The sequence below is a fragment of the Macaca nemestrina genome, chromosome 12 (assembly GCF_043159975.1).
Source record: "Macaca nemestrina isolate mMacNem1 chromosome 12, mMacNem.hap1, whole genome shotgun sequence".
Taxonomy (NCBI): Eukaryota; Metazoa; Chordata; class Mammalia; order Primates; family Cercopithecidae; genus Macaca; species Macaca nemestrina.
This window is the reverse complement of record NC_092136.1, coordinates 82,604,568-82,622,110: the sequence shown is the minus strand read 5'-3', so window position 1 is coordinate 82,622,110 and position 17,543 is coordinate 82,604,568. Positions and strand designations below refer to the sequence as shown.

The window sequence follows — 17,543 nt, the reverse complement described above, 5'->3', positions numbered from 1 at the left end:
AGTTATCAAGGAGACAAAAATAAACAAAGCAGGAGCAATTAGTGCCCTGTTAAAAGGGAGGCTCATCCATACACATTTCCTTCTGTTTAAGGTGGTATCCCCTCAGCCGTTTTTCCTGTGATGATTATCTTCCCATCTCATGTCCTTCAGAGGGGACTCAGCTCAACCTCACAGATTTGTTCACAGCTTCAAAAACCTAGCAAATTAACGAAGCTGCTGTGGGAACTAAACTCTTGCAATTCCTTTGTGTCCTGATTTCATTAACATTTTTAAATTCGCTGTTACTAAATTTTCCATTACACCTGTTTGCATATTTTATCTGGGAGGCAGCCTGCCACAGAGTATTGACCTGTAAAATGAGAACCTAAAGACTAAAAAATAAACCAAGAATCTAGATAAAAGCTAAAAATAACTTCAATCACTCTTCAGAGATGCTGGAGAGGAGAAAGTTTGTGCAGCCATCACAGTTGGATTAACGAACTTCTAAGTCCCCTTCCAGCTCTGAGAATGTTTGAGACAGTGGCTTTTGCCTAAAAGGTTCAGTATCATGCTGGTAGGCCCAGCCACATCCACTGCCAGGATCTGCACCCCTCGTACTCCGGTGATGAGTTGGAGAGTGTTCCTTAGCTTCTATCTGAAGTAACATCCTCACCCAGCCCCTGAGACAGGCATGATAGTTTCTTCCTGACCATCTCTGCATTGTTCCCTTGGATTGTCAGTGTCCCAAGGGCAGGGACTGTGTCTCTGTACCTCTCCTTGCTCAGGTCCTGGACACATAGGCTCTCAGAGAATGTGTGCTGAATGGATGAGTGACCCTCCCTATGCCTAACCCATATCCTCGTAGGCTTCCTAGCAGCCCCAGACACCATAAGTTGGTTTATTCGAGCCCCTCTTTGGTCCACAAGAAGACTACAATAGTAAACACAGTATTTTCCAAACTTTTTGTCACCTAGATTATGACTGTGATTCAGTTTCTCTAATCAGAAGCACTAGTCTGAGGCTAAAATTCAGAACTGAGTTGCATGGGGAAAGAGCCATAGCAGGAGGCGACAATTATCTTGTACAGATCAGAGCCGAACTGACTTGGCTGTGGAGCCAAGAACTGGGGCAGCAGCTTCCTAAGAGTGCAGCTGCCTGATTTTGGCAGAGGCAGCAACTCTGCAGTGTGATTTTGGGGAGCCATTTCTAGAAGGTCAATTTAGATTGCTTCTTCAACTCTCCCAGCAATTCTGTGAGTTACAAATGCTTTCTCATAAACCTCTTCCTGCTTAGCCAGGTAGAACAGATTCTGTTATTTCTAATTGCACTGCCCTGACTGATCCCTTCACACCCTCTCAAACTGTTCCTGGCCTTCTACCTTTCAAAGTTCTTTCCCACACTCAAATTCTCAAACTCCAGCACAGCTTAGCTTACCTAAGCTATATTAAGAACTCATTCTGCTCCAGGCCCTGGGCTAGATGCTGTAATACATGACATTATTTATGTGAATGGGTCCCTGCCCTCCTGGAGTTTGCAGTCTAATGAAGCAACTAACCATGTAATCAAATAATTTATCAATCAGAGACAGGGAATCTAAGACCGTTTAAATGGAAGACACTGATGTTTCTGCATGTCTTAAATGGGAGATGCTTACATTTTGGGAAGGCAGCTCATCTCTGGTCCACAAGTGTTCATGCGCACTACTCTGAGCATCTTCTGGAAAGTAAACCAAGGACCAGTAAACATTTTATGAGGTGATGGATTTTGAAATCTACCACAAACAGAAAAGAAAACACGGCTCACCACAGTCAGGCTGACTTCCATGAGCACAACAAAATACATCCATGCTCCACTGACTCTAGCCTGTTCCTTAATAACAAAGGCTTTCTCACTCATTGCTTAAAACAATGTATGGGACCCTCAAAACTGTTACCCACATTTTCCTTGGAAGGAAAATGCTGTCTGTCTCGGGGTTCTGAGGATTTTGTAGCATTCCAGCTTTATCTCCCATTAATTGCTCCATTCATCCTGAGCTTTGGGCATATCTGACCTTCCCCACCCTGAAAATACAAACCGCCCTGTCCCCATCCCCATGCCTCACTCTAATCCTCCATACCACTCTCCTGCTTTGTCAAAATCCTATCCACCCTCCATGGCTCTGATAAATGCCACCTGCACCAAAAGCCTTCAACCAATTACTAGAGACAGGATTAATTTGTTCTACATCTGTATTATAGACTCTTGACATTTACAAATTTTAACATTTTCTATTTTGACTATTTTCAAGCAACCCTAAAAGTCCAAGACCCAGACTGATTCGGAATTTCGTTGAGGATAGAATTTGAATTGAGCTATTGAGAGGCAGGTGTACAGGAAAATGTCACTGAGCCAAGAGGGTAGTGAGAAGGTTTGGTATAAATGAGGCCCTGGAGAATAAAAAGGACAGAGAATGACAGAGCATCCTATTTCTACCTTCACCTTTAACCCACCCAGACAGAGAAGATGGGATTGGTAAGAGAGTGGGATCTAGTTTTTTAACCACAGCACAAGGGTCTGGGGGTATCAGAAGTTACAGGCAGGCCCTCTAATAAGGCAAAAAAGGAAGGCTGCCTAGGGGAAATGGTCAAACACTGAGGGAGCAGGACTGAAGTACTGCTGGTTAGGGGCCAGGGCCCAGGCACCAATTGTTAAGTAGGAGCTCAGGGCTGTAGAGCCAATGGACTGACCAGGTACCCAGGAGTCATGCATCTCTATTTCCATAAGCCCTTGTTACATCTACTGATCAAGCCTGTCCTATGGAGGATGCCCCAAGAGAATAGGTCCCAGAGGCCTTGGCAGGTGCCCTCTAAATGTGAATGTCTACTGGATTTGGTGAGTGCCTCCCTCGCAACACCCATCATCTAGGGAAGAGGGGATCCTGCCTCTTCCACTTCTAGACTGGCCAGGCCTCATCGTGGTGATCCTTGTATCTATATATAAGATCACAGATCAAAGTGGAATAATCATGCACTTGTCCACTTGACCAGGTTGATTGGGCCAAGAGTGGAACCAAACTCAACTTGGCCTCCAACTCTTTTCCCCTCAGATATTTGGACTTGGAACTAGGGAACATTTAGTCAGTATCTCTCTGGTGCCTGAAGTCAGATGTAACATGTAAGAGCTGTCAGAGCCTATTTTCCTACCATCTGGAAAAAGACAGTCTGCATTCAAATAACATAAATAACACCAATAACAGCTAACACATATTAAGCACCTTCTATGTACCAGGGACTGTGCCAAGCCCTTTAAGTGCATTAACTCATGTAGTCCTCGCAACAACTCCAGGAGATAAATGATATGATCATTCTTGTTTATAGATGAGAAAACTGGGGTGCAGCAAGGTTAAGTGACTTGCTCAATATCACATGGGTAGTAAGTAACAACAACCCTCTGGCTCCGGAGCCCATGGTCTCAACCACTACTCTATACCTGGTAGAGCTGGCAGGGAGAAGGGAGTACCACTGAGAGATGGCAAGAGGCATGGTCATTTTCAAGCCCCTGTTCCAGTAGTTCCTGAAGCCAGACTGCATCTGCAACCATGCTACCATGTATCTATAGAGGAGGAAGTTTGTGCGACCAAAATGGGGTTGGTTCACAACATAAGTTTCTGTCACTAGCAACTAAAAAATTCCTGACAAGATACTATCTCTCTAGCATGTAGCATGCTGCCCACCAACAACCTTCTCACCCTGCATCTTATTCTTCCCATCTCCACTGGGCAGCCAAAATGAGATTTCAGTTCCAAATGAAATTGTATCCTTAAAACCCTTCTATATCTTTCTAAAATCCCAGGAGAAAGTCCAAACTTTTCTTTGTAACATACAAGTCCTTTCAGGACTTTTCTCCTGCTTCATTTCTCACCATTCCCTCCTTTCCATGGCACTCTACACCTAGAGGGAGAAAACAATAATTTCTGAACTCCCCTGGGTTCATCTCCCGCCACCATTTTGTATAAGTTCTCTCCAGTGGCTCACAAGTGGCTCTCCTGATTAGCATCTGCCTTGCTATTTCCTACTCCAGAGGCAAAAGCCAAAGACTATAAGGTCAGGACCTCAGCACACCCACATAAAGACTGCTTACCTGGCTGACTCCCAAACATTGTACCTCGTCATTTCTGTCCACTGTGCTTCAATTCCCTGGGACCCTGATGCCTAATTGAAATGACATATGAGGAAATGCGCTGCACGGTACCTAGATCATAGTAGTCGCTCATCATGTGATATTTCGCTTCCCTCCTCCTTCTCTTCCTCTCCTGGTAACCCTATTATCAAAGGATTATTGTCCTCATCCTGCCCTGTGAAAGCATCTCAAGCCAAACTCATCTGCCCTGTGGCATATCTGAGAAATACCAACTCCTGTCCAAGTTCAGGGATCTGACAAGAACAACTGTAAGCCCTATGGCCTTGGGTTACAATTGGTGCTACTTTGGGGTCTGGTTCTGTGTCTGCAGGTGGGTGTCAAAGGGTCCGGCCATGCAGAGAGAAGAGGGAAGAGTTCCAGTGGTGCCCACACAGCTCCTTTCCCTGACCCTAAATTCACTATAAAAAGAACTAGCTCAAAGCAAGCTGTTCTTCAAGGCATCATTCCATCTTCATAACAATTCTATTTGTGTCTGCAGAAGAGGGCTGGAGCACCTCATTCTGCTACAATTGGAACAATTACCCCATAAATGTGATAATTACAGTTTGATCATTTTGTAGGCAAAGGGAGACTGGTTCCAAGATTTGCTCCTCCTTGTAAATTTCTGTGAAGAAACTGCTTATGTTCCAGGACCACAGACTTCATATTTCAGAATCAGAAGAGTGTCTTCTAGTTCTTTCCTTTCCAAAAGGACAAAGATTTGGATATTTCTCTTTTGTGCTGGCTGGACTGCTAAATTTAAGGGTATTGTCTAAGGCAATTGTCTCAATAATTTAAGCCAGGAGGATTAGGCTCTTTGCACATGCCCGTCAACTCAAGAGCCAGCTGTCTTGTCAAAAACCATACTGTCATCTTGGCATCAATTTGACCAAGGTGGCAACATAAGTGGTGTCTGTCTCAAGGCCCTAAATACAGAAAAAAGCTATATTCAGATGGCATTTTTTATGGCAAGCTGTGTACCTGATCTGTCCATTCTTGAAAACAGAATCTTATCTGTAAAATTCAAAGTTTGGAACCTTATAATGCCTGCAAAAAAGTTGAGAATAAGCAAGCCCATGCTATGGAATAACCTCTATATATACTACTATGCAAATTATTTAATCTTAAGTATACATATTAATAAAACCAATTATAACCACCACAGTGGAGAACGGGATCTTCAGGAATGGTGAATCCCTTTATCTTTAGCTATACCTTCAGGTATGTCTAAAGACACATTTCTGCCCCATTCTTGTCCAGAAGGTCTCCATCTGTCATCCTGATTCTGCATTACGATTCTTCTCTAGGCCCCACAGGGCCCATGTTCTACACATCTGACTTTAATGGCCACCTCCCAGTTTTGAGAATTTGAGAATTTTTCATCTGTCTATTTGTAGCAGTTCCAAGTTCATACCTTAAGTGTGAATTGGGTCACTATCTCAATATTCTAATGGGTCTAGTGGCTTTTATTCCTAATATACCAATGCAAATAACTACAAAATGTTCAAAGAGGTTCACAGCCCTGCTGGCATCTCTGCAGCTGCTGTGGAGCTGAACAGTGTTGCATGTGTCTCCTTTTAGAGAGAACACCACTTACAGATGCAAGTACCACCTTTAGAAGTTTCCTACACTATCCAGAGGTCCTCTACTATAGAGGCTACTTCCAGTGTTTCACAGACACCCCTGTCTGCCTATAACAGCTTAGAGTATTGGAGTTTCTCCATTTCAAATTCTCTCATGTCTGGTTCACAGATGTTCTCGTGAAAGCTGAAGAGGATATGCTTTGTCATCTCTGGGTCTTCCACCAACAAATGTTCACCTCTTTCACAAAGGATTATCAATCCGCTCCCTCCAAATGGTCTTAGCAGGAATGTATAATGTGGTTCTCACAGTTTTCAGTCAAAGATTAGGTGACCAATCTAAGCAGAGCCAATCGAAGTCCCTTCCCTGGCAACTTGAAATTGGAACTAAGTGATGCCAGACTCAGCTGGCTACTCCCTTAAACAGGGGAGATATAAATGCAGACACTGTGGCATACCATTTTCTATCCCATGCACTAGATATCAGAGAAAACCAATCAACGTAGAGAAATAAGGCAGCAGACATGAGAGAAGTGTGGGTAAGAGATAGAGATAGAAAATTTCCTGGTTCTTAGAAACTTTCCAGGCTCCACTTCCAATCCTTTCTGAGACCTTCATGCATTACTGCCTTTGGATTTCCTAAACTATTCTTATACAGTTATTATTTTATATTTCCCTTCTATGATTTCTGCATTTACCAGTCAAAGTGATCCTGATAAATGCTATGCTGTTATTGTGAAAAATCCCATAACAAAAGCTGGCTATTCATTTCTCATGAAAGGTCAACAACATAGCTGACAGCAGCAGCCTAGAAAGTTCTTGAGGAAGACTGCTTGGTGTAGCAGAAAGACATTCTTTGGGGTCAGACATCCAAAGCTTCAAATCCCACCACTAGAAGCTACATGGCACTGAACAAGTTCTCTAACCATTCTAGACTTCAGCTTCTTTATCTGTAAAAGTGTTGTTCTGGGGACTAAAGCTCATGTCCAAAGAGTGTCTAGCACTGTCCTTGGCACATAGGATGGATGTGATAAGAGAGAACTACTATTTCTTTAAATGCCTATTTTTGGGTTTGCCTCAGGGAAACTGTAACTGTAATGGGTAACCCTGGTTTAAAAGTTTCCAAAATAAAGCCAGATGTCAAAATTGTATAGCTCAGAAAAGGCTGGCTTTCTTCATGATCAACATGTACATCTACATCCAATAAGATCAAATAAATAGAAGTGGATCTTTTAAACGTAGAATTACCACATGACCCTGTAATTTCACTCCTACATAGATACTTAAAAAACTGAAAAAAGATATTCAGACAAGTATGTGTATGCACATGCTCATAGCAGTATTATTCATAATAGCCATAAAGTAAAAAGACCCCAAGTTTCTACCAATGAATGGATGGATAAACAAATCACGGTACTGTATTATGTGCACTAGAATACTGGCCATGAAAAGGAATGAAGTACTGATGCATGCTGCAACGCAATGAACTTCCAAGACATTTTGCTAAATGAAAAAAGCCATATGCAAAAGGTCACATGTATGATTCAATTTACATGATATATCCAGAATGGATGAATCCATAGAGACAGAACACAGATCGGTGTTAGTCAGGGACTGAGAGGAGTGGGGAAGGGGAAAAACCTGCTAAATAGGTCATGAATTTTACTTCGGAGTGATGGAAATATTTTGGAACTAGATAGAAGTGGCAGTTGCACAACACTGTAAGCGTACTAAATGCTACTGAGTTGTTCACATTTAAATGGTTAATTTTATGTTATGTGAATTTCTCAACAATTTTTTTTTAAGAAATGACCTAAATTACACAAAGAGCTAACAATAAAAGAAAGACCTTCTTGATGATAAGAGCTGAAAACAGGGTAAGGCTGGCAGGAGTAAAATCAATCAAGGGCCTCCAAATTCTCCCCACAGTAGTATAGATCAGTTCTTAGAGATAGCTTTGTGGAGTCAAGGGCTCTTCCCCGGAGCCTAAGGTAATAGCAGGAAAAGGCCTGAGGTAGGAGTCAGGAGCTGTGACTGTGTCACTAAATAATCAGTGCCTCTCCCCTGAGCTTCAAGCACCCTCAATTGCAAACCCAGAGAACTACCTCCCGGGGCTGTTGTGAGGCTCAAAGCACACAGTGAATATGAAGATTTTCATTACCCATTATAAAAATGCAAAGTTTTCCACGTGGTTCAGGGTTGAAATTCCAGCTTGTTGTGTGTCCCTGGACAAGCTACTTAACCCCTCTAAGTCTTGTTTTTGTCTCTACCTACCTTACATGATTGTTGGAGAATTAGAAATAATATACGCAAAGTGCCTGGCACCCAGTACAGTTGTTGAAGCTATTGTTAAATGGGTGAGAACAGTTTCAGCAAGGAAGGGAAGGAATAAGAGAAAATGAGCAAAATGGGTGTTAGGATGATAATGGGAGTCAGTGAAAATGTCATGGCCAGTGCAGCACTATGGCAGCCCAAGGGGAATATAAGATCTAGAAATGGCTTATGTGCTGCCTCCTTTCTCTCCTGCATTCATAGCAGATATTACCAATCAATCATGTATTCTTTACTGCTGCACCAAGGTGTGGCCTCACAACACTCATCACTTTGTTCTAAGCAGCAACGATCAATTGAAGGGTGTTGGCATGAAGATGAAATCCATTTGTCATTCCTGTACTAACATTTTCTTGGAGGATTAGAGATGATGTGTCCCTAAGAGTACATATAATTTCACAATTTGTGCCATGTACCAAGTGAAAACAAATTGGTGGAAGGAACAGGGGTAAGTTACCTGTGCATGTGCAGCATGATCAATTATGAGTTCTACCACATACTTGCTCTGTGACCCGGGACAAATCACTTCAGCCTTCTGAATCTCAGTTTTCCCATCTATAAAACAGGAGTGATGGTACCCAGCTCATGGAGTTGCCAAGGAGCTCAAATGAGCTCATGTGTGTGAGATAGGAGATAAGGCAACACCTACATATGAGGAACTTTTGAGGAAGAATGCCCCACATTTTTGTTGGGGACAGGAAAGATACAGGCCATGCTGAGAGTTTAGTGAGATTTTTCAGCTCTGCTATACCCCAGTGCAGAAAATGAACTCCAAAGTTAAGACCCCAAAATCCTATTTCCCTGGTCTTTCCTAGTGAGGTCCAAGGCAGCCAAGTCATACAATGCGGAGGACTTCTCCAATCAGGTACCTTGAGGCTGGAGCTGTAGGCTCTGCCAGGCCAGGGGTCTTCTCTGACCAGGAAAGGGGCTAGGGTTTTCCAGATCAGTATGTAGGACAGGGAACCTAGGTGAAATACACAGCTTTGATGGCTAAAGGACTCAGCAAAGGGCAGGCAAACACCCTTTTGGTTTTTTTCCTTTTCTTTTCATGTTTTCGTTTTCATTTTTGAGACAGGGTCTCTGTTGCCCAGGCTGGAGTGCAGTGGTGCAATCAGGGTTCACTGTAGCCTTGACCTCCTGGGCTCAAGAGATCTTCCCGCCTCAGCCTCCTGTGTAACTGGGACTACAGGCATATGTCCCATTGCCTGGCTAAGTTTTTAAAAAATTTTTATAGAGACAGGATCTCGCTATGTTGCCCAGGCTGGTCTCAAATTCCTGGGTTCAAGTGATCCTCTCACCTTGCAAACTGCTGGGATTACAAGGTGAACCACCATGCCTCGCCACCTTTCTTTTCAAAGCTACTCCCTACCCTAATGCCCTTCGGTGATTCCTCTTACTCATGAATTAAGTAAAAAAGACCTTGAAGTCATCTTTTGCAACCTCACCTACTGAATTTCCCTACCCTTAACCCATTCCAGCCATTCTCTCCATTCCCAAATGAACCAGGCTCTCTCGCACATACTTCCTGGCTTTTGCAAGTGCTGTTGCCTTTCCACACAACATACTCCACACCACCATTCACCACATCCGTTTAACCAAACTATCTTTCACACATCCTTTCAAACTAAAGCCTTCCCATGGATCCCTGGTTAGGGTAGTATAAGCCTCTCTCATGCATTGCCTTGGAAGCCTATACTACCCTTCATCATATTTATTACAATAGACAGTTGACAATCTGAGAGCAGGACTGTGTTTTATGTTTATATCTTCATGGCTTAGCACAGTGCCTGGCACGATAAATAGTGTTCAATAAAGAGTCATTCAAAGAATAAATGAGTAATCAATGAGAGACACCAGGTTATGATGTAACATTACAAAGTATATAATGTTTTCACAGCTCTTTCTTCTTGTTTTCCACCATTCTTTTAACCATTCTTTGATTTATTTTAATGGGCAAACTCAGAATCAGGTGTCATTGCCAGCTTCCCTGTAAAATTAGGGGAAAAAAAATCCCCAGATTTGCAGGGAATAGGGGCTGATAGTCACTTTCAAGCCATGCAAAATGTGAAATTAACATAAAGCTACACAAAGCTTTTGTGACAATGGGCCCTCTGACTCAGCTTCAGAGACGAGAGCAAAGAATTGTCTTTTGTTCTTTTCACATACTCCCCCTAGTGGCAAGTAAGCTAAGGAAGAAAATGAAACCCATTTGGTCCAGAGCTCTCTCTTTCTCAATTCCTTATTCACAGGCTTTAAAACACATCGAGATTCCTTCATATTACCTATTCCAAGAGAAAATGACTGACAAACGTGAGTGGTCCAGGCTGCATCCTCTCTCCGTGAAGTCACCAGAGCTACAGTCGTAGTCCTGAGTGATCTCTGGTCATCTGATACAACTGTGCCCAAGCTGGGATCCCAACCTCTAAACATCAGAGGAAATAGTACTGGGGTAATGGGGTCCTCAAGAGGATTTGGACATATTAAAATGCCTCAAAAAATTGTATTATCGCTGGAGATAAAATTGGAAACCACCGAAGAAATTGGCAAGTATCTTCGCCTTCCTCTGTAAATGTATCAGCTTACTGTTCAATCAGCACTGCTTATCTCCCACTTACCAACAGTAGCTTATCTTGAATTAATGGAAAATAGGAAAATAAGTAGTGGCTTCATACGTGTCGTTGGTAAAGAGCATAAGATGTGTTTAAATGGGAGCTTATCAAGGTAAAAAATAATACAAGTGGTTCTTTGCAATGAAAAAAACCAGGACCCACTTACCTGCTACCCTGTTGGCCTTTGAGGTTTAGATAAACTAGGCTGCTTTCAGCAGGAGAGCATTTCTCATGGCCAGGCCACCTCATCAGACATTGGAAGAGGAAAGGATTCATTTGCCTACACTAGCGAATGGCAAATAGTTATTTTCTAGAAAGAAACTCAAACTGATTTTTATCTATGTTAGCTCAAAAAATTTCAAAATCTCCTGCAAGTCCACTATATGAAATTCAATTTCCTTAGTCTTTTTTATTCTACCTTTTTCATTTTATTCACCCCAATTCCACCCAATCTCCATATAATTCCTATGCCCCAGTCTACCAAGTTTCCTCACCAAACTATGACCATATTTTGAACATTCATTCATTCAACACACATTTACCAAAAGTTTGTTATGGCCCAGGCATGGTAAGCACTGGAGACACCCATGACAGATATGGTCTCTGCAATCATGGAGAAAACAAATATTAATTGTAGAGACATGGGAAGACTGGGCTGCTGTATGAGTCCATAACAAAAGTACCAAATCTGCATGTTGTTTGAGTGGGAATGACTTCTTAAAGAGTCACTCTAAAGAGTCACCATTTAAACAGGGATCTGAAAGATATAAAGGAATTGGCCAGATAAAGAGGAGAAAGGGCTCCAAGTTGAGTAGTGATGCCTTACCATATGCAAAGTCCCTGAGGAGGAAGGAGCAAAGAGATGAGTAAATTGTACTTGCTCACTCCAATCCTCTCTCCTGGACCTCTTGCCTTACAACCTCTACTAACAAAAAACCTTAAGGTTCAAATCCTATCTCTTCTTGATAATCATTACCAAAAAGCATTTAACCTTCAACTGAAATATAGGATTTATTATTTTCTTAACATTTACGTGACACTGATCTATTAAAGCTGTGTTGAAGGCTGCTAAAATGCGTATTCTATTCTCTCAGTTATTAATATATTACAAATTACTGGAGAGCAGAAATTTTTTCTATCCTTGTGTATCCCAGCAGAAATCCTTGAACATAGTAAGAGCTTGAATAGTTGTTGGATTGAACCGGTTTTCTTTACACTCCTCACAACATCTAGCCTTAAACCTAGCTGGCACTCAGATATTTCTGTAAGTAAAATTGGAAAAATAAAAAATGTTTAAAAGTTCAGAGAAGAAGAATACTGTGAAGGGTCCGAGATCTTACCCTACTGGCAAGCTATCAAGTTATCCTGTCATAGTTGCATGGATGCTGGTAGAAGACATAAGACTCCTTGCTAGAAACAAAGAACTCAATTACTGATGGTGCAGCGAGCAGCACGAGTATCAGCATACTGGTGTCAGCTCCCCTTGGCCCCAAGTTCCATGGGGATGATGCAGCTGGGGCTACATAGACGCCTGAGCATGTGCAGTACATTGCATTACAGAGAGGAACCCTGACCTATGAGAACACAAATCTTTTATAATAGGCAATAAGCATGAGGCCTTTTGCTCCAGAGAGAGATGCTATATTTCCTAAGGTTGCTCATTATACAAAACTGCCACAACAAAAGGCAGAGAAAACCTCTGGAATTTGCAAAACATACAGAAACATGAGAGACCTATGGAAATTATTTCCTAACACTGAGTAAGCACATATTATTATTGTTTATTGGGTGCTTGTATGTGCCAGGTCCAGTGCTAAGTATTTTATATGCATCATCATCTCTATTCCTCTCAACAAACATATGAGAAAACATTAACAAAGTTATGAAAAAATATTTTATAAATTAAGATGCTTAGCAAACAAACCATCGCAACATAGGAGAATCTGAAAACACACAGGAGCATTAGGAGGTCCCTGAAGGGGTGGCCTCCCCCTCCACACTTGTGAGCATTTCTCATTAGGTGGAACGAGAGACTTGAGAAAAGAAATGAAACACAGAGACAAAGTATAGAGAAAGAAAAAGTGGGCCCAGGGGACCAGCGCTCAGCATACAGACGACCCGCGCCAGCACCGGTCTCTGAGTTCCCTCAGTATTTATTGATCATTATCTTTACCATCTTGGAAAAGGGGAAGTGGCAGGACAATTGGGTCATAGTAGGGAGAAGGTCAGCAGAAAGACATATGAATAAAGATCTCTGTGACATGAATAAGTTTAAGGAAAAGTGCTGTGCCTTGATGTGCATAGGCAAACATCTTCATAAACATTTTCAGTGCATAAAGAGCAGCATTGCTAGCACGGCCCACCTCCAGCCCTGAGGCGGTTTTCTCCTATCTCAGTAAATAGAACATACAATCTGGTTTTACACCAAGTCGTTCCATTGCCTAGGGACGTTCAGGAGACAGATGCCTTTCTCTATCTCAACTGCCAAGAGGCCTTCCTTCCTCTTATACTAATCCTCCTCAGCACAGACCCTTCACAGGTATCAGGCTGGGGGACGATCAGGTCTTTCCCTTCCCACGAGGCCATATTTCAGACTACCACATGGGGAGAAACCTTGGACAATACCTAGCTTTCCTAGGCAGAGGTATGTGTCCATGGGTACTTGAGATTAACAGAATGGTGATGACTTTTAACCAGCATACTGCCTTCAGGCACTTGCTGCAACAAAGCACATCCTGCACAGCCCCAAATCCGTTAAACCTTGAGTCACCACAGCACATGTCTCTTGCAAGGACAGGGTTGGGGGTAGGGTCACAGATTAACAGCATCTCAAATACAGAACAAAATGGAGTCTCTTATGTCTACTTCTTTCTGTATAGACACAGTAACAGTCTGATCTCTCTCTCTTTTCCCCACAGTTCTCAGAGAGGAGCTGTATCTATTAGCTGAATACCATCTGAACTCACTTCATCTGCTATTCCTGCTTTTCCTTCCTGTACTCCTCTGGCCCGCATGGTAGGTTATGGATGCCTCAAGCTCCTGAACTCACTTGATATAGTTCCAGCCAGCCTCAGAGAATGATTAAGAATCCCTGGATCTAATTGCCAGTTCCATCAAAGAGAATATGATTGGCCCAACTTTGATAATCAACACTGTATATTTGTGTTACGGAGATAGCTTTATGGTAAAATAAATAATAGTAACATGTATTAATATATAAAGAGATCCACTTTTTTCATAATTACTTAAAGTAAGTAAAATATTGTGATAACACTTACTGGTCTATATCTTCCGCTAGCCTGTGAGCTCCTCCAGAGCACAGATCCTATCATTTAACAGAATTATAATCATGTATATAATTATAATTATAATCTTGTATATAAGAATTATACAGAATTATAATTATGTATACACATGTATAAGGATTTTCCTGTCTCTAAGATTATTTTTAAAAATACTTAATTTTTGCATAATATTCCAAATTGGGACACTTCTGCAAGTTAATCACTTTTGAATATTTAGACTATTTTCAATTTTTCACTATAAATAACATTGCAATAGTCATCCTTTTCAAAAATCTTAGCTACAGATGTGATTATTTACTTTGGATAGCTTCTTAGAAGTGAAACTCTGGGCCGGGTGTGGCGGCTCACACCTGCCTATAATTCCAGCACTTTGAGAGACCAAGATGGGTGGATCACCTGAGGTCAGGAGTACACGACCAGCCCGGCCAACATGGCAAAACCCCATCTCCACTAAAAATACAAAAGTTAGCCAGACGTGGCGGTGCATGCCTGTAATCCCAGCTACCTGAGAAACTGAGGCAGGAGAATTGCTTGAACCCGGGAGGCAGAGGTTGCAGTGAGCCAAGATCACACCATTGCACACCAGCCTGGGTGATACAGCAAGACTCTGTCTCAAAAAAATAAAAGTGAAACTCTGGCTATTCACTTTTTGGAGTTTCATAAATATATTACTAAATTGCTACAGGCCAAAACTGGAAGCACATTCCCCTTGAGAACTGGAACAAGAAAAGGATGCCCATTCTCACCACCCTTATTCAACATAGTGCTGGAAGTCCTAACCAGGATAATCAGGCAAGAGAAAGAAACAAAGGTATTCAAATAGGAAGAGAGGAAGGTAAACTATCTCTCTTTGCCAACGATATGATTCTGTAGCTAGAAAACCCTAAAGACTCTCCCAAAGGCCCCTGGAACTGATAAATGAATTTAGTGAAGTTTCAGGATACACAATCAATGTACAGAAAATCAGTAGCATTTTTATATACCAATAATGTTCTGGCTGAGAATCAAATCAAGAACACAATCCCATTTACAACAGGCACAAAGAAAATGGAATACTCAGGATCACCTAACCAGGGAGGTGAAAGATCTCTGCAAGGAGAACTACAAAACAGTACTGAAAGAAATCAGAGACAACACAAATAAATGGAGAAACAGTCCAAGCGCATAGGTTGGAAGAATCAATATAGTTTAAATGGCCATACTATCCAAAGCAATTTACAGATTTCACGCCATTCTTACCAAAATACCAACATCATTTTTCACAGAACTAGAAAAACGTCTTCTAAAATTAATTTGGAACCAAAAAAGAGCCTGAATAGTCAAAGCAATCTTAAGGAAAAAGAACAAAGCAAGATTTCAAACAATACTGTAAGGTTAAAGTAATCAAAACAGCATGATAATCATACAAAAACAGACACATAGACCAGTGGAACAGAATAGAGAATGCAGAAATAAAGCCACACACCTAAAACCATCTGGTCTTCGACAAAATCAACAAAAACAAGCAATACAGAAAGCATTCCCTATTCAATAAATGGTGGTGGGATAACTGGCTAGCCATATGCAGAAGAAAGAAACTGGACCTCCCTACCTCTCACCATATACAAAAATTAAGCCGGATTAAAGATTTAAAAGTAAGACCTCAAACTATAAAACTCCTAGAAAAAAACTAGGAAATACCCTTCCTGACATAGGCTTTGGCAAAGAATTTATAGCTAAGTCCCCAACAGCAATTACAACAAAAATAAAAACTGACAAGTGAGACCTAATTAAACTAAAGAGCTTCTGCACAGCAAAAGACACTATCAACAGAGTAAACAGATAGCCTACAGAATGGAAAAAAATATTTGCAAACTATGCATCTGACAAAGGTCTAACATCCAGAATCTACAATGAATTTAAACAAATCAAGAAGAAAAAACAATCCAATTAAAAAATGAGCAAAGGACATGAACACACACTTCTCAAAAGAAGACATACAAATAGCCAACAAACGTGAAAAAATCCTCAACACCACTAATCATTAGAGAAATGCAAATCAAAACTACAATGAGATGCCATCTCACACCCATCAGAATGGCAATTATTAAGAAAAAAAAATCCACATATGGGTTAGGCTATGAAGAAAAGGGAACGCTTATACTCTGTTGATGGGAATGCAAACTAGTTCAGCCACTATGGAAAGCAGTTTGGAGATTTCTCAAAGAACTTAAAATACAACTACCATTCAATCCAGCAATCCCACTACTGGGTATCTACCCGAAGGAAAATAATTCATTCCATCAAAAAGACACAGAGCTGGGCACCGCAGCTCATGCCTGTAATCCCAGCACTTGGGAGGCCTAGGCGGGTGGATAGTTTGAGCCCAGGAGTTCTGGACCAGCCTGGGCAACACGGCAAGTCCCCATCTCTACAAAGCATACAAAAATTAGCCAGTTGTGGTAGCACACACCTGTAGTCACAGTTACTTGAAGGCTGAGGCAGGAGGATCAGTTAACCCAGGAAGTTGAGGCGGCAGTGAGCCATGCACGACTGCACTCCAGCCTGGGTGACGCAGCGAAACCCTGTCTCAAGACAAAAAAAAAAAAAAAACACATGGAATTGTGTGTTCATTGTGGTGCCATTCACGATAGCAAGGACATGAAATCAACTTAAGTGCCCATCAACAGTGGACTGGATAAAGAAAATGTGGCACATATACACCATGGAATATTACGCAGCAATACAAATAGGGAAATTATACTCTTTATAGCAACATGGATGGAGCTGGGGGCCATTATCCTATGCAACCTAATACCAAGAACAGAAAACCAAACACACATGTTCTCACTTAGGAGCTAAACATTGACTATATGATGGTAAACATGGAAACAAGAGACACTGAATATCATTAGATGAGGAAAGGGGGAGAGGCACAGAGGGGTATGGGCTGAAGAAGCACCTGTTGAGTACTATGCTTACATCCTGTTGGAATCGTTGGGACCCCAAACCTCGACATACTCTAGGGTTTTGCTTTTTGTTTTTTGAAACTGGTGAGATTAAACTTTTTTCCCTTTTTTTTTTTTTTAGATGGAATCTCGCTCTGTCGCCCAGGCTGGAGTGCAATGGTGTGATCTCGACTCACTGCAACCTCCGCCTCCAGAGTTCAAGCGATTCTCCTGCCTCAGCCTCCCGAGTAGCTGGGATTACAGGTATGTGCCACCACGCCTGGCTAATTCTGTATTTTTAATATAGACAGGGTCTCTTCATGTTGGTCAGGTTGGTCTCGAACTCCCGACCTCAGGTGATCCGCCCGCCTCGGCCTCTGAAAAGTGCTGGGATTACAGGTGTGAGCCACCACTCCTGGCCATCCTAATGTTTTAAATAGCGATTTATATTTCCTCTTCATGAATTGTCTGTTAAAGCACTTGTGGGCGGAAATTAAGTTTTGTTCTTCTTTCAGTGTGCTTCGGGCCTTAGAAATGGTGTTTGTTACGTAGCTCTCACAAAGCTTTGAATACATATAGATAGAAACCTAGCCGTAATTGTTTAGAATCTTGCGAGAATAAGCCACTGCAACCGCACAACTGTGTGCCATTTTA

The 17,543-nt window shown here is 41.7% G+C and overlaps 1 protein-coding gene across 9 annotated transcripts in view; it reads right to left on the bottom strand.

Annotated features, from left to right (window-relative positions):
• Nucleotides 1–17,543, bottom strand: part of LOC105468837 (ankyrin repeat domain 42) — a 199,137-nt gene that overhangs the window by 77,108 nt on the left and 104,486 nt on the right. Inside the window, exon 13 of one of the 9 annotated variants that reach the window (XM_071075374.1) lies at nt 16,412–16,526. The exons of the other annotated variants lie outside the window; for them this stretch is intronic. Coding sequence (XP_070931475.1) covers nt 16,427–16,526 — 100 coding nt within the window. The 3' untranslated portion in view covers nt 16,412–16,426. Of the gene's footprint in view, nt 1–16,411; nt 16,527–17,543 lie in introns of those variants that run through there. 9 annotated transcript variants of the gene reach the window in all.